At 44.7% G+C, this 27,970-nt stretch overlaps 1 protein-coding gene and 1 long non-coding RNA gene across 2 annotated transcripts in view; one reads left to right on the top strand and one right to left on the bottom strand.

Annotated features, from left to right (window-relative positions):
* The first annotated feature begins 2,691 nt into the window (after positions 1–2,691).
* The window catches only part of LAMC2 (laminin subunit gamma 2), a 55,586-nt gene continuing 30,307 nt past the window's right edge, over positions 2,692–27,970 (top strand). Inside the window, exons 1-3 of the mRNA XM_036076484.2 lie at positions 2,692–2,771; positions 2,887–3,102; positions 20,933–21,121. Of these exons, the coding sequence (XP_035932377.2) occupies positions 3,024–3,102; positions 20,933–21,121 (268 nt within the window). The 5' untranslated portion in view covers positions 2,692–2,771; positions 2,887–3,023. The remainder of the gene's footprint in view (positions 2,772–2,886; positions 3,103–20,932; positions 21,122–27,970) is intronic.
* Positions 6,952–13,426, bottom strand: LOC118525749 (uncharacterized). The gene is made up of 2 exons (XR_004912290.2): positions 13,201–13,426; positions 6,952–8,324 (listed from the first exon to the last, which is right to left on the bottom strand). It is a non-coding gene; the product is annotated as an uncharacterized LOC118525749 (long non-coding RNA).

The following is a 27,970-nucleotide window of genomic DNA, read 5'->3' as shown; positions in this document are numbered from 1 at the left end:
AATGCATTTAATTTTCCCAGCATCCCTACCAGGTAACTGTTCTATCATTACCCCCATTTTACAGATGAAGAAACTGAGGCTTAGAGAAAACTAAACAAACTGCCTTGAAGAGAGGTCAAGCCAGGATCTGGCCCTGAGAATTCAAGAACCTTCAAGAACCTTCACTTTTGACAAGTAGAACACTACAGAAAAATCCTCAGATTGGCAAAGGGGGTTGATATTGTCCCTGAGCAAGGTAGGAGATTGAACCAGAGCAGGCGTCTCCAGCCTGAGCCAGACAGGTTGTTGAGATGTGTGGAGAGACCCGGAAGAAGGCAATGAGAAGGGGAAGGAAAGGAGAAACACTGACGTGTAGCGTTCACATCAAAGAGGCTGCCGGTTGGCCTGGTGCCCAGGGCCCGGCTGCCGATTTTCTACCCCAGGTCCAGGTGACCTCTGGGGGGCCTTTCAAAGCTAACATGTTAGGAATATCGGAAATACTTGTTCAGAGTCACTGTGACTTGGCTATATCGATGCGGGCCAATAGTCCACAATCCGGTTGCGTTGTGAATGTTGATGAATAACCGCTGGCGGCATAGCGAATTCATTCAGTATTGTGAATTTGTCCTTTTTATGGGGCTTTTTCATCTGACCCATAAAGTCTGGAACAAGATTGCCTAGTGTTGAATCTTGGCTTCACCACTTACTAAGAAGTGCAACTTTGAGCATGTTACTTGACCATTCCATGCCTCTGTTTTCTCATCTGTAAAATGGGAAATTAAGAGTACACCTATTCTGTAATATTGTTTCAAAGGTTAACGTGTTGTTAGGTATAAAGGATTTACAACAGCAGTTACAAATAGTAGGTACTATATGTGTGATAACTTTTATTCCTATCACTATCCAAAAATGATGGTAGGTGAAAAAAATATATATTTGTATATATGCAATAAGCTATAATAATCTGCACTAAAATGAAATTTACATCCAAGACTTTATGTTGCAGGGCTCTGTTCCTTGTTCTTGCAGGTTTGTGGAGGATTGCACAACACTGATGGGTACAAGTGCAGGCTCAGGACCCCAGGGACATGATTTTAGCCTCTACAACTCTACTAGTTACTAGATGGGAAAATTATAAATACCTGGTCTCCAGGAACTGAAACTGTAGCAGTAATTGGACACCATGCATTTTGAGAGAGAAGAATCTTTATGTTATTTGTTTGAATCCTGAACAGAGTAGAAGAGAAGAGTAGAAGCTTGGGATGAGAAAAATGGGAGTTTCCTTTCTATTCCTCGTTTTTTGGTTGCTGGAGATTTTAGAGTAGATGGTAGCCAGTTTGCAGTAAACTGTCCCCCTGTGGTTCTTTGGTGCTGTATTCAGATCCTGATTATTCCCAAACACCTAGTTCATGGTCCATGTTTTGTACAAAACCCTCCCTAGCTATCCCAGCCAGCCCATACTGCTCTCAATTATGTGCATAAACTGAAATTCTTACACCTTTTGACACATAATCATGTACTATGTTGTATTGTTTGTTGCCTTATGTTCTATAGAACTCTCTAGAGAACATTCATTCATTTAGTCAGTGAACAGTAATTTATTGGAAGCCTTTGCAGGCCTTGATGATGAAAAGTAGGAGAGGGGTTGTTTTGGACACATTGTGCATATATACTGAGTACATATAAACCTCTGGTGATTTTTATTTAATTAATTTTTAAAAGATTTTATTTACTTATTTTAGAGAAAGAGAGAGAGCGCATAAGCAGGGGCAGGAGCAGAGGGAGAGGGTCAGGCAGACTCCATGTTGAGAGTGGAGCCCAAAGCCGGCTCCATCTCACCACCCCATGGGAGGTCATGAGCTGAGCTGAAATCAAGAGTTGGGAGCTTAACCCACTGAGCCACCCAGACGTCCTCCTCTCTGGTAATTCTTAAGTCTCTAGTAGGAACCAAAGCCTTCTGTTTGACAGAGGCCTCTACATTATTTCCACAAGCCTCCTTAGGGATAAAGACGATGTAGGATACAGCAAGATTTGCAGTTTCCTGGTTATCACTCCCTTCACTTAGCACAATGGACTTGGATGACACTCACGGTTAGTCCTGTCAAACATTTTCTGTGGGCCCACAGAGAACAGTATGGGAAAAACGCTCTAAGATGTAAAAGGAATATGAAATCTGAGTCCTCCTCTTTATTCTATTCAACAGAACATTTACTGAGCACTGACGGTGAGCCAGCGACTGCACTAGAGAGTAGGAATAGAGAGTGACACCTAGCCTTCGTAGGGAGGCCAGCCAGTCAACAGGTGAGCTCATGAGTTGACAGCCTAGGTGATCAGGAAGTTAAGGGGTCCCAGGAGAGGAGCCCTCGGTCCAGCCTGGTGATGGGGAGGGAAGGAAAGAAGAGTTAGCAGAGCGGGGGTGGGGGGGTGGGGGGGAGGGCTGCTGTACTTCCCAGAGGGGTGAAGGGTAGGCCAGAGGGTGCAAGGCACCCTGTTAGGACTCTCCGACTGGCCTGTTTTCCTTGCAGTCTTTTAGACCAGAGCTGATCAGGGTCCGAGTGGTTTCTGAGTTTGCGCACTTGAGCCTGGGGCTCCCAGTTTGAGGAAGCGGCGGGCCGCCGGCTCGCTACCTCTGTGAACCGGGCCGCGGACCACCCCGGGAGAGAAGGAGGGCTGTGGGGAACGTGGCACATTCCTCCAGCAGGATCCCGGGGCCGCAGCCTCCGCACCACACCCTTGGCCCGGGCCAGGTGTGCAACCTTCTTGCGGCGAGAGGGGGGAGCCCGGCGGCTGGGGTGAGCGCTTTTGCAGCGCGGTGTGTGCCGTGTGTGTTTGTCTGCCTCCAGAGGGCTGGGTCCTCCTTATTCACAGGTGAGTCACACCCTGAAACACAGGCTCTCTTCCTGTCAGGACTGAGTCAGGTAGAAGAGTCGATAAAACCACCTGACCAAGGAGAGGGAAGGCAGAGCGGAGCGCAGAGTGAAAGCTACCAGCGGCGAGACGCGCGCAGCGACCCCTCAGCGGCGGACGGACGCGCGGCCCCGGCCATGCCTGCGCCCTGGCTGAGCTGCGGCCTCTGCCTGGCGCTCCTCCTGCCTGCAGCCGCGGCCACCTCCAGGAGGGAAGGTGAGTCGGCTTCCCCCGGAGGAAACGTTGCAGCCCTGGGCTGGTAACTGGCCTTGCTCTGCAGCCTCTGCTGGCTGAGCGCACCTCCGAGGATTCCCACTGTGTCGAGAACTTCTTTAGGGCTCCCTCCTCCTCCCGCATCTGGGGCTTCTCCAGAGATGGGGTTTAACGTAAGACCGATATTATATACAGCTGTCCGAGTTTCAAAGGTGAAGCCAGTAGGTTGTGCCAAATCAGGATTTTCCTTCTTTTAAGAATGTTCCTTCTTGATTGCGTTTTGGGTCAGTGGGCCCCTGTTTGATCAGGAATATCATCAGTAATATGTTGGCATATAAATTCTTTTCCCATAATGTGTTTTCGTGGAAGGGATTTGGGTGGGAATGTTTTCTTGTGACTGTGAACACCACAAAGATGGAAAAGGAACCTCTCTAATAATCCTTCTGGAATTCTCGGTTCGTCTTTGGGATGGAAACTGAGCCTTGGCCATGCCTCACTTTTGCATAATGTTACTTCTTAAGGGTATTCTGACATAATATTCATTCAATAGGCATTTATTGGGCACCTCTGTCATAGATCATTTGATCTGAGCTCAGCTGTCATGTCGTGAGAGGTTCAACTCACTCATGTAAACAGAACTTGCTGAGAACCTAGCAACCGTTTGCTCTAGGCATGTGTCAGCTATGACAACACTATTGGGTGTTTTCCTTGTCACTTAGTTCTAGCGATAATATCTGCTTGTCTCAGTACCCTGAATTTTCATATTTATATTGCTTCCTGCACCTGATGGCATTTCAATACTCATTTCAATAGGTCCAAGAGTCATTTTCACACATGTGAATGCGTGACCATGAGATAATGTTCACGTAGGCATAGAATTATCTTAAATTTTCCCTAAATGGCTGGCCTGAATTATGTTTGAATGGCATGGGTATTTTAGCATGTGTTCAAATGCATTGATAGTCCTTTTTTTTTCTTGGAATTAACTTCCAACCTGTGATCCCTGACTACCATGTTAAAAGTCATTTGTGAAGATAATCATGTAGGTTAGGTTCCCTTAGAGTTAACCTAGTGAGAAACATCCTAAAAGTAAGAAGAGTCTCCGAATATTAGAATTCAAAGGGACTGCTTATGGATCAACTACTATACCCCATGGCTTAAAATACGAAAACACAGAAATGGGTTTGCAGAAAGCCACACACCAGCTATTGGCAGAGATACATCTTGCACTTGATCCAGGGGTTCTTAGGCTGGAGCTTTTGGGACCACATTGTAAAGGTAATAAAGGAGCTAGTACATATGTTTTACATAATGGGTAATTATTGAAGCAATTTTCCCATTGGCTATAGTTGAGTATAGGTGTGTTGTGTTAGCATTAGATAACAGAAATAAATATGTAGGATTTGATCAATTGTTTAATAAAATCAGACTCGGGAGGACAGAGCTTGACTTGTACTTCTCCAGGATAGACAAGCTCTGAGTATTCCATCTAGACCAGTAAGTCAGAAGCTGTGTTCAGTCTCCTTTCTAGACTTTCCCCTTCCTTGGAGATGGGCTGCTTAAGATAAAGGGCTTCATAGAGCACCCATGCTCTTCTGTTCACGGGATGCTGGGATGCAGTGTAAGCTCAACTAAAGTATGGGACTTGCCACTTCCCAAAGTGACCTGCCTCTGGGCATCCTGTGGGCTGCACCTATGAGAGCCTAAAGCAATGACATTGCTTCCCAGTTGTTCTCTTGAAGGTGAAATTATGGTGTTAGATATCATCAGTGAGACTTGCAGGGCTGGTCTCAGCTAAAACACAGGCTTTAGAGTCAGCCTGACCTGGCTTCAAATTTTGGCTGACCCACTTACTAGTTTCTTATTAGTAATCAGGCTTCTCAGCTTCTTGGTCTTCTTTGCCTGTTATATGGGAACAGTAGTACTATGCCACCTTGCAGAGTTGTTGAAAGGATGAGGAATTATTGTAAAGTGCCTTAAAATCCCTGGAACCACATTTCTTTAAAAAGTCTGAAGCCAACAGTGCAGGTATAAATAGTGAACTTGAATCTGAAAAGAGCAGTAAGCAAGATAAGGACTTCCCTTCAGGAGCTCACCGTTGGTGTGAGAGAATGTGGCACGTAACTCCATTGGTCAGGATCACAGTTCACATAGATCACACGACTGGAGAAGGGGCAAGAAGTAGATAGGAATGAGACTAGAAATATAGTGAGGAGCCTTATATGCCAGGCTGTGCAGTTAGGGTAGTGCCCCAGAGGTCAACAAGAGTTGCAGATGGTTTATAACCAGGGGTGGGCACGGTCAGATTCGTGTCTTAGAAAAGTCACTTACTGAAGGGCTTAGAGGCTGGAGCTGAGCTAGGAGAGGGCAACAAATGGCCATTGCAATAATCCAAAGGAGAGATGACAAAGGCTTTCATTGTGGTGGTGGAAACAGCAAAGTGGAAACAGATTACAGGACATTTAGAAGGTAAAATTGAAAGAATTTGGTGATCCAATGCACGTGTGTTAGGGATACAAGTAAGGGGAAAGCACGAGAAATAAAGAAGAGTCCAAGACGGGTCTGAGGCTTCAGGTGAGTGCGATTGGTGAGACAGTGATGCCATGAAAGGAAATGAGAACTCTAAGGGAAGGATCAGTTTTGGGAGCAAGTTTGGGTGGTGGATGAAGAGAAAGGCGTGAGTTCCTGTGGGGATCTGTTGAATCAGAGACACAAGTGGAGATGCCCAACAGTCCTGGTGAAGAGCTGGAGCTATGATTTTGAAGTTTAGAACAGTTTGAAATATAAAATGAGGAGCCCAAATGTGGAAAACAAAGCCCTGACAATACATGAGATTACTGGGACATTGAGGTTAGAGAAATCTCAACACTTACCAAGGAGATGGCACAACAATGAAGGAGAATAGGGAGGAACAAGCCTTGAGGATAGAGGAGAACATTATCGAAGAGGAGTGTTTTGCTAGCCCAAGGGAGAGCTGTAACAACGTAGGTATAATAAATGGTATTTAGATATAAAAATGTGAATACACAAAGAATGAGGACTAAAATGATATGGTTGGATCCAGCCATCAGCTAAGCTTTGAAACAATCATTCTAGAATGATGAGCTCAGAATCCAAGGTGATTATAGAACACTAATCTGGATTTCTCCCACAGCCTGATATGGGAAAAAAGGTGCTGTGGATAGTGGAAGGGACCCCTGGAAAGGTTTAGACTCTCTGATGGATTCTGCTGCTTTAAACTGTGGAAATGGTACAGCATGATGCAAACAGGTGCAGGCCTGGGTTCAAATCCTAGCTCTGTCATTTCCCATTTGTTGGGGTTTAGACAAGCTACTTCCCTTGTTATGTAAGTTCCTGGTCTCTAAAGTGAGGAAAATAAATTGTGTGATCATTACCTCTAAAGCACTATGCATAGTGCCTAGGAAGCTCTCACTCCGTGTTCAATATTATTATAACTAACTGCCTTGCCAGGGCTGAATGTCAATATATTGCCTTCTGAGTTTTAAGTGGTAAAATTTTTGAAGAGGTTCCTTTCATTAGCCCAAGAAAGGTGATGAGGAGCCCTTCTGCTCAGGCTGAAATGAATCCCCGGTCTTACCCAATGAAACAAATGGAATTCCTGACAAGGGGCCCAAAGCAGGTTGGAATTCCAAAGTTAGCTTTCATAACATTTCTTATCCTTGCCTTTTGTCAACCACCAGATCACATCACATACAGATTCATTGAGTCTGTTGCTCTCTAGAACATACCCAGATATAAGAGGATCCCCACAGAAGCTGGTCTCCCACTTCTCAATAGGAGAATCTCCCCCATCCCCCACCAAAAAAAGGGTTTGGCCAACCAGGTTATGAAAACATTTAGCAGTGTACATGCAGTGGTCACATGTCTTTTTATGCTTAATTTAGCATATTAATTCACAAACCCACTTAAAGTCACATAATTTATAAAATAATAACTTACAAGTATTAATTTGTAAATCCACATTTCATGAACTAATTACATTCAAACTCCACCTTTAGCATCAAATGCAACTTGAATACAGTTTCTTCTTCACTTCGGACATGGGTGGCTTGAGATATAGCTCGATTTGAGTCTGCTTTTGAGGCTGTCACTAGAAAGTACACCATTTTCAAATTGTCCAAAAGATTAAACATTATCCTTCAACGCACATTGTAATCTTCACAGCACAAACATCATGAAAGCCTTATTTATGACAACTTTCGGCACTCGCCATTGTGAGATAATGAACAAGTATGAGAATGAGAATTGTGTTCAACACAGTTTCTTCTTTCTTACTGATAAATATCCAAAACATTGATTGACGTCATGTCAAATTAGTGTGTGTTTCCCAAATAATATTTTAACAATAAAAGCAATTGAGAAAGTGCCCCATACCAGGGGAGATTTTGAAAACACTTCCCCCCCCACCCCGCCCCGGAAAAATAAAAACCTCCACCTTATTATATTCAAGTATGTGCAATAAACAGCAGTATAGAACTGGGTTGGAGTATATGCTGGAAATTCCTATGAAGGCTTAAATTCTGGTGTCCTGAGCTGGGGGCAGACATTGGCTTAGCTCGACTGGTCCAAGGAGCTGAGGAAGAATATTGGTTTGTGACCCGTGTTGATAGGAAGGTCAGGAGCATGGAATTAAGCTGTCGAGGCAATTTTGGGGATATTTTTCCCATTTAAGTCCTTAGTGGTTCAACTATATATAGACTTTTTTTTTCCTAAAGAAATTTCCAACGACAAGTCTTGAATCATCTGTTACAGACCAGTGTAGAAATAGGAGTGCCATAGATTATGGAAGACTCAAATTTAGTCACAAATTAGGCCTAGCGGATTACTGAATCATTACTGGGCTGTGTACTAATATAATAACCCCCAGGTACATGATGTAATATTTGAATCATATCCAAGGCCCAAAGCTAAGTCTTTTCTGTTTCTGTGGGTGACTATATGTCTAAATATGTGCCTCCCCAACAAACATGTGCTTCCTTATGTCACAATTATGAAAGAAGAAGAGCATGGTGCTTCCTCCAACACTGATCAGTGGAAGGGCTCAATCAAGTCTTTCCCTTCTGCTATATCAGAGGAGAGATGGAGATCACCTGGCTAAAGGTATACGCATCCTGGCCTTCTTCAGGCTGGTCAACCATTCACAGAATTCCAACCTGCTTCTTTTCCAGATTTTATTTGTATTCACTGTTGTCAATATTCACGTTCTAGAAAAAATTAAATTGCAACCCAGTCATTTCCCACACTAATTTAAACATTGGAAAAGTTACTCAAATCTTTAGCTGCATGTAGGGACATTTCTTACAAAAAGGTTTGCACATTTCCCCACTTTTTTCTCATCCTACAGCATCATGGTCCTAAATGAGAGTGGTCCTTAGAGGTTCTTGACACCAGCCTCTCATTTTGTAGATGGGGAACATGATACCCGGGCCCCAGGTAAAGGAACAGTGCAGATTCTCACAGTTAGTTATCGCAGAGCTGGGCTCTAACATGTGTAATCCTCCTTTGTAGATGGGCAAATTGAGGCCCAGAACAGTGATTGCCCTGACCAGAGCCACACACTGAGTATTGGGACCAGATTTCAGTTGCTTGTTTAATGTTCTTTAACAAGACAGCTTCTTGGCTGATTTCTAATTCTTCTTAAAATTTTTTCATATAAATTAATTTCTAGACTTGATGGAATCTTGATCTATTATTATAAGAACATCCCTATGTCTCTAGTAGGGACTTCTGTGTCCTGTCTATTCAGAAGTCTCTGTTTGTGTATGTGACTCACTGTAGTGGCCTTTCCTTCAAAAATGTCAGGGGACTACAGGTTAAAACCAAACACAAACTCTAGTTTGTGGGGGCATTGACAAGAGAACAGTTTTTAAATGAGTAAGTTTTCTCTCTCTCTCTTTTTCTTTTTTGTTCAACTATGTTGTCAGATTTTCCTGCAGCTTGGAATTGACCAGGTGGCTCAGTTAAAAATAATAAAGGGACAGTTGAGGGAGAGTGATAAGCCTTTTTGTTTTACTAGTCGTTGTTCTCCAATAATTGTTGACATTTTGACTCTATATATGCATATTTGTGTCCAGAGGCTATTTTTCTCTCCCTGTTGGAGACCATTGGTCTCTCCATGAGTTTTAGAGTCTTTCAGGATCAGGACAGTTCCATGGCCAGAACATTGACCATGTAAGTTTTACACTTACTTAATACTACTATTTCAAATTATCACCCATTTTGCTTCTGGTAAAAGGGGATTCCAAATGTTGAAAGATCATTTCTCATCGCAGACAGACTGGTCTACCTTGCAGTGGCACTGGGTCCAACAGTAACCCAAAGCTTCTGCTCTTGCCTCACGGGAGGGGGCGGTTCATGGTAGGAGGGGACGTTCACGTGCTGAGGTCCACGGGCAAAGAGGTGAGGCCACAGCTGACCTGGCATGGGAGGAGATGGTGGAGGAGCAGTGCATTTGTCCAGCTGAGATGCAAGACACGTGGCACCCACTCCCTGGTGGAGGCTTTGTGGCCCAATCTCTTCTTGGAATATTTGTTACTTCTTTTTATGGATATATAAACAATGGTTGGGCCCCTAAAAGACCATTTGATTCATTCTTCTGACTTTAAGCAGTACAGTTTTACTCTACAATTTTCAAATGGATTTTCTTTCAGAAAAGAATCTCTAAGGAAGATGCTATAAATGTACTCCATACATATTTTCCCAACATTGTAAATGTACATGAATTACCATTGTTCTTTTGTCAAACTGAGAACTTTAATGGGGCACAGTAAGCATGCACATACTTACATGGGTATATCTTTGTGAAGGGCCCTAGGGATAGCAGAAAATCGATGGCTAATCTCCTTGTACAGAAATATATTGTTTGTAAAAGCAATGTAAGGTTTAAAGAGGAAGTATTTATTTGGTAACTTTTTTTTAAAAGAGCCAACAAAATATAAATTTAAATGATTGAAAAACCACATTTAATATGAACTCTGAAAAGCAATTCAGTACAAATCAGAATTGCCTTTTTAGCTTTTCTTTACCAGACTCCTTATACACATTTTTTTCCCCTTTGGTCCTCATTGCTTCATGTCACCTCTAGCTGTCCTGAACACTCTAATTTTCTTTATTTCAGCTCCTCTTAAAAGGTTATAGGATACCTTTTGTTGAGTCATATAGAAAATGCTCAATGAATACCATACTCTTTGAAGTTAGTTAAATATGCTTTCTATATTGAAACTTCTCTTTATAGATGATTTCATAGAAATATAGAAATTGCTATTTGTGCAGTCAGAAGGATGTGGGGGTGTTGAATATTTGCATATAGAATCCTTAGCATGCATACTCACTGATGAGTCTCCATGCTGTAGCTGACACCGGCTGTCTTGGCGTGGAGCCCTTACAGGTGTAAGGAAAGGAGAAACTCTCCTGTATCTCGTGTCCTAATCTTCTCTTCGCTTTCACCTTTGAACTCACTCAGACTGAGTCATCAGCCTCCTCCTTTACCCTGAACTCCTTTGCTGGTTAGAGGACAACTGGTGTCCCCAACCTACCTGTTGGCTGGGACTTTCTTTCCCTCTCCCTGCTGTCTGCCTGGGCCCTGGTCGGGCATTAGGGGAAGACATCTCCAGATGTGGTCTCCTGCTGTAGGCCTTATCAGGCCGAGTGTCTGCAGTCCACATGGGCCGTTTCCAAGTCTAGGTTGTAATATAATGTGCTATGAACTCTCAGTGAAACTAGGTGACTCCTTTTAAGCTGTAATCATTCAAAATGAAAATGTGGGGAATTTCATTGACTCTTGATGACTTTAGACTATTAAGAGTGTGGGGCACCGGGTGGCTCAGTCTGTTAAGCGTCTGCCTTTGGCTCAGGTTATGATCCTGGGGTCCTGGGATGGGGCCCCGAGCCCCGCTTCAGGCTCCCTGCTCTGCGGGGAGTCTGCTTCTCCCTCTCCCTCTGCCCCTCACCCCCAGCTCGTGCTCTCTCTCTCAAATAAATAAATCAAATCTTAAAAAAAAAAAAAGAGGCAGCTGTGAAAAATGTGAGAGAAAAACTGAATTCAGTTTAAAAACTCTTTAGTGAGGGAAGTGCCATTTTCAGTTTTAAATTTTAATTAGAACACATATTGTGACATGCCTTAAAAAGATGAAGCTGGAAGCAGACATTCACACATTAAACCATAATATTTCAAGATTAGTTTAAATAAAGAAATCTTCAGACTCTCACCCAACCTGAGAGACATATTAAATCTTGAAAAATCTCATGAAGGAGATTTTAAAACTAGAAAATACTTATGAGCATTTTCATCATCACATGTAAGTATAATAGAATAAAAATACTCATCTTGTCATCTTGAGTATCTCAGGTTTAGAGACTTCGATTTTGACAAATAGGATGATAGCTACCAATGCCTTTGGTATCTACCTAACTGATGGATGTCAGGTGTATCTTGCTTTAGGCTTTGTAAGTAATGTGCAATTTGCGTATTTGTAAAAATAACAAAAAATACATTCGAATAGATTGCTACTTAAAGGACACTTTCAATAATTGCTTTTGTTGTGAAGATAAACACTTGCCAGGTTTTGGGTTGTTGTTTGTTTGTTTTTGTTTTAATGTGAGTATACTATTCTCAATGTTAATTTTATTCATTACTTTCAGTCTAATGCTTTACATTTGGACTTCCTGTTGAACCTCATTACAACTGACTTGACTTCACGGAGGTGACCGTTGCTATATTTGAGCATAAAAGTGTTGTCAGTTTACGGGAGGCCAGTTCTTTGACTCAGAGGAAGGGAATAATATTCAATAGGACAGATGAAGGTTGAATTTTTAGTGTAACTGCTTTGAACAAACAAAAGGGAAGATGGCGATTGCCATGTTAGCCCAAATCGCCTCTCCCCACCATGATGCTTTTCCTTTACAAATCAAGAATTTTAAGAAGCAGAGGAAGTAAAGATATAAAATGAGGTATAAATGAAATGAATGGGAGAGAGGTGAAGATGTCCCAGTGGGAAGTGTTATATGAAATTAGGTTGGAAAAGTAGGTAGGATTAAACCATGGAAGTCTTTGTAGCAATGTTAAGGAATTCTGCTCTTTATCCTAAAAGTAAAGGAAAGGTACCGGAGAGCTGTAAGCAGAGACGTATTGGTAGAATTTGTATTTTGGAAAGGTGTTCTGACTGCTGGATGGAGGCAAGAGAAGTTGTAGGGAATTCAGTTAGGAAGTCTTGTAAGCAAGGGGTGATAAGGGTTTGCGCTAGAGGGGCTATTTTGGACATAGATGGGCGTGAGCTATGTAGTGGGTTATATCAATAGAATAGGTGTTGCAGGGCACCTGGGTGGCTCAGTTGTTAAGCATCTGCCTTCGGTTCAGGGTCCTGGGATCGAGTCCCACATCAGGCTCCTTGCTCAGCCAGGAGCCTGCTTCTCCCTCTGCCTGCCACTCCCCCTGCTTGTGCTCACTTTCTCTCTGTGTCAAATAAATAAATAAAATCTTAAAAAAAAAAAAAAAAAGAAGAATTTGGTGTTGCATAGAATATGGACAAGTAAGGATGGAGAACCTATAAGGATAGCTTCCAGCCTTTTGACTTGAAGGGATGACGGCTATGAGTTTGGTTTTAAACACGTTCTGTGTGAAGAGTTTGTGAGGCCCCCAGTTGGAAACCTAAAGCAGGTGGCTGGTCTGAAGGTGAGCATGAAGTCTGGGCCAGGAAGGACCTTGGCGCCCTGGTCAGCATCTATCACGTTTATCCAAGCCCTTGGCTGGGGTAAGAGAGTTCCAGGGTGAGGCGTGGTGGAGGTTCAGGACCGAGCCTGGAGCAACCCCAACATTTAGAGTTAGTGTAAGGAGAGGAGCCACAGACTTGAGTGGGAGTGGGGGACGACGTCAGAAGACAAGAGGAAACCTGATAGGACGGCCTCATGGTGTCCCAGGGAAGACAATTTCAAAAGGGAAGGACAGAAAAAGATTTGGCGTCTCCGAAAGGGAACGAGGGGCACAAAATGCTGGCAAGGGCACACACCTTTCCTCTAAATAAGGAAGAGAATGGAGTGCCATCTCCGCACGAACTCCTCCGCGGGCCATCCCAGGGGACTTACTTTACAAACCTGCTGCGTGTCACCGAGTCAGCATGCGCGCGCGAGCGGCGAAGGGAGGCGAGGGCGGCAGAGCTGCGGGCCAGGGCGGCCGGCACGCAGTGCCAGGTTCAAACTTGACGCCCGGATTCCTAGCCCCTGAGGTCGTCCCGCGCGCCGGCCAAGTGCACTGCCTGTCGAGGCTGCCCGACTCCTGCAAGCTGATCTCACGCTCTCGGGCCGCCCTCGCCCCGGCCCCTCCCGCCCCCCTCGCTCCGGCCTTGCTGCCCTTTGAGTCGGCGGGCGGGCGCAGGCGGGGCGTCAGCGCAGCTCGCAGCTCCCAGCTCCCGGCTCCCAGCTCCCGGCTGCCGAACCACCACCGGTGCGCAGGCGGTCTGGACGCGGAAATAGTTCCTCTGGTGTGAGAGCAAACCTGAAAGTCTCCTTCTAACTGAAACTATCACCTTCCTCTCGCAGTTCTTTCTGTTTCCGTCGCACCATGCAGTTTCATTTTTTTGGGGGGGGGTTTTGGTTGAAACAGTAGCTTTTTAAATTTACGCTGAATGCCATATATGTAGACAATGGAAATTTGGTGTATTGTGTTGAGAAAATTTCATACGGGGTCCCTGGACTCCTGGGAGATTTCAGGTGCTTTTTTGGCTTTTCTTAGAGTCCACCTGCCTGCCTGCCTGCCTGCCTTCCATCCACCCACCAGTCACAGCCCCACGCCTCGGTTAGGTTCGGTGGGAATCAAACGTGGAAAAGGCTATAGAGGAAGTAAGTCCTGTAGGCAAATAGCGAAGGCACAGGACAGAAAGTGATTAAATGCCAGGCCGGAGGTGAGGACGAAGTCCTGTGGGCATTCAGAGGAGGGAGAAGCTGTAAAAGGGCCATCAGCAGGGGCCCTACACCCTCATTTTTGCTCTTAAAAAGATCACTGGGTTGCTGTGTGGATTTAGGGACGGTGGGAGCAGGTAGCGCTCCTGGCAAAGGATATAGCAAGCCTAGAGGCCTGCGGTAGGAGGAAGGTGGTGCTTTCCAGAATTCATGCAAGGGTCTGTGTGTTGGAGCCCAGAGAGAGAGAGACAAAGAGGAATGAGAGAAAGTTGGAGAGGTCAGCAGCACCAAATCTGCAGGGTTTTGAAAGGAGCTTTGGATTTTTAAATTTGTCGTTACTTAGAACACTAAAAAGCACGATGATCCCATAAATTGTTAGGTCACATTGGTGAAAAGCAGAGCATGTTTTCAAGTTTAGAACAATAGAAAGAAGATCTGCTTATACGCAGACGATCATAGTAATGCCAAGTTGTTACAATTCCTCGTAACTGTTTGCAGTGTTTCCTATGGGAAATTTAAAATGAGGTCCTGATGAATGGCCACCACTGATGCTGATTAGTCCGAGGCTTTGCAACAGTACAACCCTAGGAAGTATTTTTGGTTTCCTTTCATTCTCCTAAGGATGCAGCTTGGAAACAGCCTTTGCCCCATGCTTCCTGTCTCGACCTGTTGGAGCTGTGTGTTGGAGTGAGGGTGAGAGTGTTGTGAAGTGAGCCTGAGGGGTTCTGCACACCTTGTTTGAAGAGGGCTGCCTGCCTCTCAGATCTGTGTCTGGGGGCGTGTAGGTGGTGGCGGGTGGGTCAGCCTGTGTCGGACTGCCCGGCGGGCTTCTCTAAGAAGGTCAACTTGAGGGGCGCCTGGGTGGCTCAGTTGGTTAAGCGACTGCCTTCGGCTCAGGTCATGATTCTGGCAACCCGGGATCGAGTCCCGCATCAGGCTCCCTGCTCAGCGGGGAGTCTGCTTCTCCCTCTGACCCTGCCCCTCTCATGCTCTCTGTCTCCCATTCTCTCTCTCAGATAAATAAATAAAACCTTTAAAAAAAAAAAAAGGTCAACTTGATGAATCTCATTCCTTTAGCTGTGGAGAGACCCCTGGCTGACAGAGACCGGGATTTGGGGTTGGGGGGGAGCTGGAGTGAGGGCACCGGGACAGAGAAGGACAAAAGTTTGCAGAGATGTCCCTAGCTTGGGAAAGCACAGTACAAAGGAATAGTAAAATAAGACAATGGATGGGACCTGGCACCGGTGGTACTGGGTTCACTGAAAGAGAGGGAAAAAACTGCCCGTCTTGATTCCGATGCCCTGTAATGCTTTGGGTCTGTTCAGGGTCCCAGAGTGACTTGTTTCTGTTTTTTTCCGCTGCAGTGATAAGTGAACTCCGGGCCCCAGACCCATGCCTGTCCATGGTGAAATGAGGAAAAGTGGACAATGTGACGGGTGTTTGAGAAAGCCCAATATATTGATTAAATGTATACATATTTAATCTCTTATTTGACAAAATAAAACATTGGCATCTCCCTTTTTTGAAATCATGCTGGTTCATGAAGTCCCGGAATCCAAGCGCCCAGTGCAGCCTCCCTGTCAGGTGGGAAGTGGTATTTATTAAATGAATGAAATAAATGTACATCTAAGTGACCAAGGACAGAAGAAGGAAGGGGAAAAAGGAGTAAGACTCGGTAAAGCAAAATCTATCAGTGAGGTACTTTGGAGAGAAAGGAGATTTGTAGGAGGGGTAAAGAACATATGTAACAAAATGAGAGAGGAATAGTTTGATACATTTGTTAGGTAAATAATTCATAATTTATAAGAAAAACATCACGTCTAGTAGATAAATGGATAAAACTCATGAACAGACCAGCATCACAAGTGAAATAAAATAGTAAACCAGGGGCGCCTGGCTGGCTCAGTCGGTAGAGCATGCGACTCTTGATCTCGGGGTTGTGGGTTCAAGCCCCATATTGGGTGTAGAGATTACTTATAAAAAAAAAAAATCTTAAAAAAAATAGTAAACCAGCTTATGGCACTTTCAACCTTTCCTTCCTCCTCACTTACCCCCTCCCCTTATACTTCCTATTTCCTTTCACTGCTTTATGTATTTCTCCTTAACAAATCTCACTATCCCAATATTCTCTCTGTATTACTTATCTTGTTTATTTTCTTTCCCCCTGGCTCACATGAAAACTCCATGAGGGCTGGGACAGCGATTGGTTTTGTTTACCGCTATATCCTCAGTGCCTGGAACAGCACCTGGTACATACTAGGTGCTCCATATGTATTTGTCGAGTGAATGGAACCTTGATAAACGCTTCCCAGGCAACCCAGGAAATGTCCAAGACTCCCGTCTTTATACTTCCATCACTTGTCTTTGTGTCAAGATTCTCTGATGGAAACTAGACAGCCTATTTATGAAATTTGGAAGGATAGCAAGTAGATTATAAAATAAAAATGAAAAGGAAGTTCTAGACATGAAATTGAACAAGGCTAAATATAAAAGAAGGAAAGTATAATAAACATTTTAAGAATTTCTTCCTGTTTGAAAATGTAGCCAAGGCTTATATTTAGGTCTATTAACCTAAATAAAGCATTGTATTACAAGTTACCAAGAAAGGTTGTTTTCTGGACTGAGCTGCTGTGGAGAAAATCATCCTTTCAAGGAATAGAGAAGAGACAGACTGCCAGATATTAGTATTTGTATTTTTAAGGCAGGTCCAGACATGTGGGGCACATGGAGTCCTTTCAAGTGGTCAAAACACACCTAGGGATTTCCTGAAGTTCAAGAGAACATTCATTCATTTGTTCATTAAAAAAATACCAGATAGGGTGCCTGGGTAGCTCAGTCGGTTAAACATCTGCCTTCGGCTCAGGTCATGATCCCAGGGTCCTGGGATCGAGCCCCGCATCAGGCTACCTGCTCATCGGGGAGCCTGCTTCTCCCTCTCCCTCTGCCCCTCCCCACCCTTTGTGCTCTCTCTCTTTCTCTCTCTCAAATAAATAAATAAAATATTAAAAAAAAAAAAACAACAGCAACAACAAAAAACATCAGATACCCACTATGACCAAGCCACTGTGCCATTAGACAAGGGCCCCATTTCTCCTTTTTCTAAAGTATGACCATGTTTTCTGCCTGTTAGAAGAGCAGAGTCAAGTGCAAAGATTTGCCCTTGGACACAGCTTTATTTCAAATAGAAATTTTAAAAAATTATTTTTGCCCCCATTTAAAAAATCAGTAGATGTCATACACAAAGCCAGATTTCTGTCTTCTTTGGAAACCTACGTGGAAGTGCTGACCACAGTGGGCAGCATCCCCACGTGGCTGTGGTGGGCTGCTTCCCCAAGAGCCCTTCTGGCAGAGTCCACACTGCCGCCTGCATCCTCGCTCCCAGCATGGCAGTATCCTTCTGCAGACACGGTGCCCGGGCCCGCGGCGAGGCAGAAATCAGTCACAGTATAAAAAGGACCAGGCTCAAGCAGTATGAGGCCCATTTTATTGAGCCAATTGCAAGAATATTCTGGAATTTGAAATAAAAAGATTCTTTTTTCCCCCCAGCAATGAGCGTGAGTAATAATTAGTTTTAGGGTAGTTAGTCTAAATTCAGGAGATGACTTGAGAAAGATCATGTTTCAAATGCATCAGTGACAAAAGGAGTCATCCCATGCAAAAGGAACAAACTCTCTGCTCTCCTCCTCCTCCTCCAGGTGTGAATGTTCTGAAGAGTCAATATTTTTTTTTTAAGATTTTATTTTATTATTTGACACAGAGAGAGAGAGAGAGAGAGAGGGAGAGCACAAGCAGGGGGAGAGGCAGAGGGAGAAGCAGGCTCCTGCTTAGCAAGGAGCCCGACGCAGGGCTCAATCCCAGGACCCTGGGATCATGACCTGAGCCGAAGGCTCTATGCTTAACCGACTGAGCCACCCAGGCACCCCTCGTAGAGTCAATATTAAGCAAAGTGCAGTTCAGCTAAGTGCTGAGCTCGGTGCAGCTTGGAAACCTCAAAGTCCTGCAGGCAAGGCTGGGGAGTGTCCTCATGAAGTGCTCACATCATGCAGACCCAGGAGGCCCATACACTCCCGGACACATGGCCTAGGCGTCCCTCACTCCAGTCAGCACAACCATGGGCTTTCATGGAAACTCAGGTGGCAGAGGAGGGGGATTCAGCCGTGGGTGAGTTCCAGAGTGGAGCTGCTAGCTGCTGACCTCCCTGGCTGGAAGTGTCATGCCCATCCGTGGAAGGCTGCAGATTTAAAGGAAGAACACAGGTGTGGTTTGTTTGTTTTTTCCCCCAGAGTAGAGCCTGAAAGGAGAAAGGACAGATGGGGAGGGAGGTATTAAAAGCTAGATGATAACCAGGTTGTCTATTTTTAAAATATTGCTCTGAATAAGTATTTCATGAGCTATCCTTATCAAGTTAACTATTATAAACTATAAACTCAGCAAAGAGTTTGTTCAGGGTGAAGAGAGGCACAATGAAAATGTCGTGATTGTTTGGAGATTGTCCTCAAAAGGCATCCAGAGCGGGAAAGGGCACTGGCACACGGTGCCATCCAGCTGGGTAACCTCTCAAGGGTCGTTGGCTGCTGGATTTAGCTCTTGTACGTGCCTAACGATGTACTCGGTGATTTCACAGCGCACGACAGCTGTGTGGCACATCTGTTCGGGATCCAAAAAGTTAGTTACACAAGCATTCGTTGGGAAAGATTTGGCTTGGCACCAGTTCAGCGAAAAAGACCTGGGAGCCTGAATTGAGTGCAAACTTAGTATGCTGTAAGTTTAATGAAATGTTAAATTGCGTCCCTGGAATTATAGTATCCAGTTGTGTTGCAAGCTGAGCTATTCAAACCACCCTTGGAGTACTGTCATAAAGTCTGGCCATTTCAAGAAAGACATGGGAAATTAGAGTATGTTCCTTGGAGGACAGTCAAGAAGAATCTAGAAATCGTGACACGGGAAGTGGTTGAAAGACCTGGGGGTGATAGGTCTCCAGTGTAACCAGAAGGAGAGAAGGCTAAAGAGGAAAATGCTGTCACTGTCTTCAGACGGTTCAAAGGTTCGGCTACTCCCGTGCTTGTAAGACAGTGTCTGAAATAGAATAAGTAAATGGAGAAGAGAGTAGATGTGTGTGTGTGTGTGTCTGTGTGTGTGTGTGTGTGTGTCTGTGTGTGTTTTCCAGGGAAGAACAAGAACACATAGTAAAAATTACAGGGAGGGAGGCAGATTTAAAATTCTAAAAAAATTATAATTTATAAAAAAAAAATAATTTATAATAACCAGTGCTGTCAGTGGAGGGATTTGAGTAGGGCCTGAGAAGCCTGTGTGAGGGATTTCTAGAAGGAATGCCTCCATGCCCAGTGGTAACCAGATTCTTGAGATGCAGGGCTAAAATGGGAAGGGGAGGGCTTTGTGGTTGGACAGATCTAGGAGCAAATGATATGGTTACCATTTAGCCGTGTGACTTGAAGCAACATATCCATGCTCTCTGAGGATTAGTTTCTTCATCCAGTCAATGGGGACAATAAAGCCCATGTTGAAGTGTTATTGTGAGAAGTAACCAAGCTGAGGCATGTGAAGTGCTAGAAATGGAGTGGGCTCTGGGGAGATGCTAGTTCACTTTCCCCAGATTAGAGAGCGAGTTGTAGGAAGCGTGTGTGGTAAGGAAGTCGCGCGTAGGAAGCTCATGGGTTTACTTCATCATCTTTGCGCCTCCAGAGCCTGACACGGCCCGCACGGGACAGCTGCTCGGTGCGCGATGTTGGCCCATTTGTCGACTCTTTCTGTCAGTGCGCTGCGTGAATTGTGGCCCTAGGCAGTTCTAGAAACAGACTGTCCTTGAGGCCACACGGCCAATGAAGACAGTGTGCCTGGTGGAAACAAAGTGGGTTTTGGCATCAGACACAGGTTCAAACCCCAGCTCTCCACTGGGTCAAGTTACTTAACCTTTCTGAACGGCATTTTTCTCCTCTGAGGCAGTGCCTGTCTCCCTGTCTTGTGTGAGTGAAGTAGCAGATGTGAAGGACTGGATGTTCTTTTCTCAGTGAGATCCTCTCAACAATCCAGGGAGGCAGGGAGTGTCTTCCACATTTATAAGAGAAAAGAAAAGGGATTCAGAGAGTTGAAGGGATTTGCCCAAGAAAATAGTAGAACTGGTATTTATTGGATCCGATTCTTTTAACCTCAAGGTTTATCATCTTTCTCTTCTCAGCTGTGACTGAAACATTTTTTGAGGGTCTGCCCTGCACCAGGAACGACGCTGAGTATTTCCACATGTTACCTCACTGGCTTTTAGGTCCCCCATAGAGATGTCACTCCAGGAGTATCTCTGGAACATCAACGGGGTGAACTTTCCTGGACACTTGGGAAAATGTATTCTTCATGGGGCTATGATTCTTTTTGACACCTGGCTTTGGGAGGGCCACCCAAGGCACAGTGAGGGGTGGAGAGAGATACCTGTCCAGACACTCATATTAGCTCCTCAGCCTTGACCATCACTGGAGGGACAGGTGACCCCATCAGCTGTTAGACAGTTGTGCGCATGTGCTGGTGGTCCTCAGGTCTTCTTTAGCCCGTAGACTTGGTCTAGGGGGTTGCACAGGGTTTTAAAAATGAACTCCTTGCAAATATGTAAATCGAGAATTTTTACATAAAAATACATCATGTGGGATTGTTGGTGTCCCTTGAGGAATGGGACAGTCGGGCCACTCTGAGCTCATGTTCTCTCCGACAGCACCCCCGACCCCCCCGCCCCAGCAGAGCTCCCGCTTCCTTTACATGGGACAGGGACTCTCACAGTCCGCATCCCATTTCATCCTTACCTAACTCCAAGTCGTTGGCATGAATATTTGGTACCCCGTGCATAGTTTCTATTAATAACAGTAATATTGTCTCTGAGCTTTTTACCAGCGATGTCTCTCTCCCCCGCCCCCAGTGTGTGATTGCAACGGGAAGTCCAGGCAGTGCGTCTTTGATCCCGAGCTTCACAGACAGACAGGGATCGGATTCCGCTGTCTCAACTGCAATGACCACACGGATGGCCCTCACTGCGAGCGGTGCCAGCACGGGTTCTACCGACAGAGGGAGAGGGACCGCTGCTTGCCCTGCAGCTGTCACACCAAAGGTAAGTGTGGGACGACGCACTGCGCCAAGAGGGTAGTACGCTACGTGGAATGAGTCAGACCGAGAAAGACAAATCCCGTATCATTTCACTCGTAAGTGAACGACGACAGCAACAAAACCCCACAAATGAATAAACATACAAAGAGCAGAATCAGGGGTGCCTGGCGGACTCAGTCAGAAGAGCATGTGGCTCTTGATCGCGGGGTCATGAGTTCGAGCCCCACGTTGGGTGTGGAGATTACTTAAATAAATAAATAAACCTTTTAAAAAACGCAGAAGCAGACCTATAAATACAGAGAACAAACTGACCCTGGCTGGAAGGGCGGGGGTGGGGGGATGGGCGACATGGGCGAAGAGGAGTGGGAGATACAGGCTTCCAGTGACGGAGTGAGGGGATCGTGGGGATGGAAGGTAGGGCATGGGGAACGTAGTCCGTGATACCGTGATAGCGGCCTAGGGTGCGAGATGGGAGCTACAGCTGCGGGGCGCACAGCATAACCTATAGAGATGTTGAATCGTGTTATACGCCTGCAACTAACGTAAGATTGTGTGTCAGCTATACTAAAAAAAAAGTAGTTGGGAAAAAGGGCAAGGAAAGAGGGAGAGGGAGGGGGGAAGGGGGGAAGGGAGAAGCCAGCAGGCCAAGAGAGTGGTGTTCAACATCTAGAACGACTGGGAATCTTCTAGACACTGGTGGTGGAGTGTCTTACCAATTTCAAGCTGAAAGGAAACCTGCTTTTCTTAAGTCTGGGTTGTAGGAACCAGCTGGAGTCTTTAGGACACTTTGGCTTGAATTCTAGTCGCAAGAGGAACATGATTAAGTTTCCCGGCAGATGACAGTTTGACTTAGGGACAAAGGAAGCTTCTATGCTTCTGGTGATAGTTCCCCGTATCCACAACTATGCCTTTGACCAACCTCTCAAAAAATAAGGGATAGAAAGATCTGTTTCTGGGGCTATGGTAGGTGCTAGCAATAGAAAGTGGTACTGGTCCAAGAGACAGCCCAATTAATAGGCAGATTAAAGTCTTTCACAAACACGGTTGTTAACAGGAGAAAATAGAATCAATAAATAGGAAGCACCTACAGGAGGATTGGTTGATAGTAGGGCTCTTTTTTGGTTGTACTTTGGTTTTGTTTTTTAAATATGTCACCCAGTGCTATGTTCACACAACTGTGGGTAATTCTTGCGCACACAGACGCACACTTTGTGCTGTATTCATCATGGACAGCAAAGACAAGTTAGTACATATTAGGGGCGCCTGGGTGGCTCAGTTGGTTAAGCGGCTGCCTTTGGCTCGGGACGTGATCCCAGGGTCCTGGGATCGAGTCCTGTTTCGGGCTCCCTGCTCAGTGGAGAGCCTGCTTCTCCCTCTCCCTCTGCCTGCCTCTCTGTCTACTTGTGCTCTCTCTCTCTCTCTGTCAAATAAATAAAATCTTTTAAAAAAAAAAAGTACATATAGAGAGGGAGAGACAAGTAGTTGTTAGAGAAGTTGAGTTTTTTTTTTAAACTATGTTATTTGTGTATTCTCTTTCTTGGCAGTGTGTTTCTCCTCTTTGTTAGAAAGCGTTTACTAGTGTAATATGATAAATATTAACCCACTTAAAGAGTATAGCCAGAGTGCGTGGCAATGACTCAATGTAGCTCTGTGGAACGAATACACAGCAGCAGCTGAAAGAATCTAAAAATGGTCAGGTTTGGTCCAGCCATGAGCTGCTGGGAGAGGGTGTTGGAGAGCCTTATAGAAAACTGGGGATGACCCCATGGTGATAGAGACCCAAATCCCAGCAAGCACTTCCAAATTCTCCAGTTGCTGTTACGGTGTGGTTTGAGTCAGATTTGCTCAGCTTTGGGGCATGGAGTCAGCATCCAGAATCTTTTGGATTTAGCAGCTGTTCCTGTGAATCAAAGAACTTCATAAAGAAAAATTAAAAGGAAAATGACTCCATTTTAGTGGGCTTTCAATCCTCCTGAAGAGCCCACATCCCTTTAGGTTATGCAGCTTCACTGTGAGTCACTGGAGTGGGTCATCCCAGCAAAATGATCAGTGAGAATGTAATTAGAAATTTAATTGGCTTAGCTGGAAAGCCTGGCCCGAAGACAAGGTTATTAGTCTTAGAGTAGACAAGGAGCCTGCTGCTTAGCAGAGAGATGGTGATGAAGGATTTGCCACACCGTCTCTTCTTCTTCATTGTGTAGTCCGTTGCTCGCCCAGCATCCACGAGCCTGGCTTTTTCTTTTCCTTCGGGCCATAGACATCCCAGGCTCAGTGTGAACAGCTTGGTAGGAAGTGGTGGAGCCCAAAAATGATTTCTAGCTTATGAAATGATAGTTAACATGCATTACTCGCTTACTCTGTGCCAGGCGCTTTTCTAGATGCCTTCACCCGGGAAGGAACCTTCACAAGTCACCATATGAAGCAGGTGCTATTATTACTTCCATTGTACAAATGAGGTAGCAGGGGCCAAGGGAGGGAGATGAAGGAAGCCGCCGACGGTTGTAGAGCTCAGTGGCAGAGAGGGTGCCAGCCCCAGGTTCACTGATGTCCAAGATCATAACGTAGAGACCAGTGGGTTTGGGAGCCAGACAGCCTGGGCACTTCCACTGTGTCGCTCTGGACGTGTCCCTTCTCCTCTTGCTGCCCCAGTGTCCCCATCGGTAAAAGGGTCCCCAACCCCATGCTCTTTGTATCACAAGAGCCTGTGAGCATCACATGAGGTTTGTTAAGCACGTGGTAGACAACTCAGTAAATTGGAGTTGATGGAGTTTTTATTATTAGGACAGAGATCGGTGTCGCAATTTCCTGGAACATTGGCTTTTTAAAAAATCACATTCCAGTTTAGAAGGAAGCTGTAGAGGTCATATCTTTGGTCTAAGACTATTTATTAACGTTTTATTTTTTTATTAATATCCAGAAATTGGCAGTGAATTTTTCAGTATTTTTTAAAGAGTGGGGAAATGGAGCCCTGGAGGAGTGGATAAATGGCCTCTAGTCTTCACAACAAGCCATTGCAAGGGCTAAAGTTGTAATCCAGGGCTCTGGTGGAGGACTGTTCCCTCTTACTCCTTCCACCTGAAAGTAAGAAGTATCCAAATGGTGTCCTTTTATCCCCAACAGCAGACAATTAGATGTCCAGGAAAAACTTCATGGATATTATTTCCTAAGATCTGGCTAATGCATTCTGTTTTTTCCAGAATATTTCCATATACTATGCCTTCTTCAGTACTCGTAACAACTTGACAACCTGTATGTGTTAACACGCTCCACCCACCATTCTAGAGACGAAGAAGTGAAGCTCCCGAGCCTGAGCTGCCAGGCTGAGTGGCATGTCAGGGACAGAGACTGTTCCCACCCTGTGCCATCTCCCACTACATGGTGGCTGCCCAGATTACTAGCCCGGTGACGCAAGCTTAATCCCTGTGTGACTTCTTAGTCTCCCAATCAGCCGGGAGAGATTTGTCACTTTCAAGGGAATTTGTTGTATATGCAATCTCAAATGCCGAAGAACACATCTTACCAAAAAATGCAGTCAGTCCATGTATGGTGAATGAAGCCAACAGCATTAATAATCCCCAAAGTGGTCACAGATTTTGGATTTCACATCGATTTCTCATAGATATAGCAGCGAGGCTTATTTTTAAGGGGTGACTTTGTGGGTTCAGCCACAGGGCTGAGTTATCTTCAACTCTTGTAAGCACATGTGTAAATCCTGAGGACCTTTTGCAAATATTTTGAAATTCACTGTGTGTATTTGTGTGGTTTTCCTCCCAGGACACCTACAGTCTTGAGACCTGTATGGACATCAGTGATACTGGACTTCTTCTCTTAATTTTATTATTATTTTTTACATATCTATGACCCTGAATTACTCAGACTATAACATTTGGGTAATTATTTAAAACAATCTTAAATAATAATTTATCATTATTAAATATAATTATATATTTATATTGTATATTATATAATATTATAAAAATATAATAATGTTACTTTAAAATACAAGTGTAGATATATATTTAAAGGGTTCCCAAAAGGACATACCCTCTTTTTAATTTTTATTTATTTTATTTTAATTTTTTTAAAGGTTTTATTTATTTATTTGAGAGAGAGAGAGAAAGAGTGTGAGGAGGGGGAGGGGCAGAGGAGGAAGGAGAGAGACAAGCAGACTCCGCGCTGAGCACAGAGCCCGACACAGGGCTCCATCTCACAACCCTGCGATTATGACCTGAGCTGAAACTAAGAGTCTTGCACACTTAACCGACTGAGCCACCCAGGTGCCCCTAATTTGTAAATAGTACTCATTTCAGCATACTTTCCTGAGCCCTCAGATGCACATAGACCGTATCTATAGAAGCCTTAAAAGAGCTTATTGGGACACAAAACTGAAAGAGGAAGCTGTTTTCTGTTTTTTCAGCCCACTTGTTCACAATCCCTAAGAGCAGCCCACGAAGGAGGAGTTGGGACAGGTGTTTTTATTTTAATGAGAGAGTTTGAAAACCCAGTGCTATTAGTTTGGAAGTTTTGGAATGTGACATAAAGTGGTCATGCTCACCGTAAGGACCTGTGCATGTCTCCATGTTCACTCTGCAAGGTTTGAAGGAGGCCGGAGGGAGCAGTGCCAACTACATTCTTTGAACGCCCGTGACGTGTGAGACACTGAATGAGGCACTTTATATATTTTAGTCCAAAGTCTTGCAACAGCTCCACAAGGCATAGGTGGCTACCCTCCCTTAAAAGAACTGATGAGTAAGCCATTTGCCCAAGGACACACAGCTAAGTGGCAGAGCTGGTTTTGAAGGGAGATTTGTTGGATTTCAAAGTCTGGGCTCTTTGACCCTCCAGCTTTTAGAGCAGGATTCTCTAGATAATGTCCTGTAGAATACAACATTCCTAAGATAATAATAGATGTGGCCTGTAAGAATGGCAAAGAATGTTTAGAAATACTGGCATTAAAACTTAAACAAGGTCCATGCCTGCTGAAGGTATTATTATATTATAAGTCTCTGAGGGATCAAGTGAGCACCATTTCCCAAACTTTTCTCAACACAGAACGCCTATTTTCATGAGATGATTATTGATTTCTCTCAGAAGGGTGTTTTGCAGGGTAACCATTTTGGTCTATGTGGGCCAAACCCAAAAGCCAAGTACAATCTTTTCCATTTTCTAGGAAGAATTCATTTCTGAAAAACTGTAGGGAGAATTTTCTTGGGTTGAAAGCATAATTTCCATTAATTGGAATGGGGAAAAATGGATTTCTGAGTCCCAGATTGACACCCATTTGTGTTAAAGAAAAAAAAAAAACAGAACAAGTGGATTGTATTAAAGAGAGATATCTTCTGTTGAATGTTACTTATCAGAGCATAATTCAGAAATTTTCCTTCTTAGCTCTGTTGGCTGCCTGCTTGTAGGTCAGGAGCGTGGAGGTCTGTGCTTGGCAGCCCAGGAAGCCTCTCTTCATGCTCATCTCGTCAAATATTCTCTTGCCTTAGGTCCTGAAACTCCCACCCTCCTGCTCTCTTGACCCTCAGAACTCTGCTCCCTTGGCTTCCAGTGTCCTGAGACTTCTTTCCGCTTTGATTATGAAAGGCCCCTTAATTAATGGGGTTCCATTTGTGTCCGAGGCTCCTCCCCTCCTCGTTCTATCTGCCCCCAGAGCGATCTTACACCTGCTCTGCTTTCCTACTCAGCCTGTGTGCTAAAGGCTCCTAGATCCTCACCCCCAGCCTCTTTCTTGAGCTCCAGGTGAACATTTCCACCTTAATATGCCACCGGAAACTCAAATTCACAATGTCCAAAACTAAACTCATGATCTTCTCTTGATGCTTCAACCTGAGATCTTGCTCCTTCTTTCCCATTCTCTTTGGTAAATAGCTTCCCATTGCTTCTAGTGGCGCAAGTTGGGACCTTGGTGTCATCATGTGATCCCCACCCCCTCATCGTCTATTTCTGAAGAGGGGAAGTCTGTTCCTTCTGCATCCACGTGGCTCTCTCAGCGATTCCCTCCTCCTCTTCTCACCCAGACTCCTCCAATCCAGGGCATCCTGTCACAGGAGGATGTCTTTCCGAGGAATGGTGTTCCCTTCCCTGAGGCATCCTGCAGATTGCCTTAGAGATGCCTTTCTGAACTGTGGCTCTGTAGTTCCTGAGCCTCTGATACTTCCCTGTTACCCACAAATGGATCTGTTATTCTTCTGTCAGCTCTTATTTCACTAGGAGATAGCATTTCCTAATATATATAAAGCGCCAAACCCAGTTTCTCACATGTGGTAGGTGCTCAAAAAATGTAGTTTATACCATTATCACTGAGGGCCCCTTCAAGCCTTGCAAAGTTGACATGGCGTCTTTCACCGACTGAATGTGGCTAATTTCAGCTTCCACATGTGGCAAAAAGCCATTATATCGGCACAGAGCCAAAATCTTCATTGATTGGAATTGTATCTACTAGTGAATCAAAAACTTACAGAATAACCCATTACAAAGAAAGGAGCAACTGGTTAGTGTTCTGTTGGCTTTATCGATTATGGGTGGCCTGGTTATCATGGTTCGTTGAGATACGTGGATTCTTTGATAATTCTGCCAGCAGCACAGGGAGGTTGCAAAGTAGGTGAGGTCCACCTCTCACCACCTTCCTGCTCATTTTTGGTCCCCCTCTGACTCTGTCCCAACAACCCTAACCTCTTTCTTGGCATACGTGCCTTCATCCAACAGATTTCTGGGCATCCTCTTTGGGTTGGATTCTGCCCTGGGGCCCTGGGGACAGAGCAAGGAACACAAGCTGAGGTCATCCTGAGTAAGCAGGACTGCAAGATGGCTATTTGGGATTTGGGAGTCAGAGGAGATTTCCCTAGAG

Source organism: Halichoerus grypus, chromosome 7 (assembly GCF_964656455.1).
Source record: "Halichoerus grypus chromosome 7, mHalGry1.hap1.1, whole genome shotgun sequence".
NCBI classification, from domain to species: Eukaryota; Metazoa; Chordata; class Mammalia; order Carnivora; family Phocidae; genus Halichoerus; species Halichoerus grypus.
This window is presented reverse-complemented; position numbering and strand designations above follow the sequence as displayed.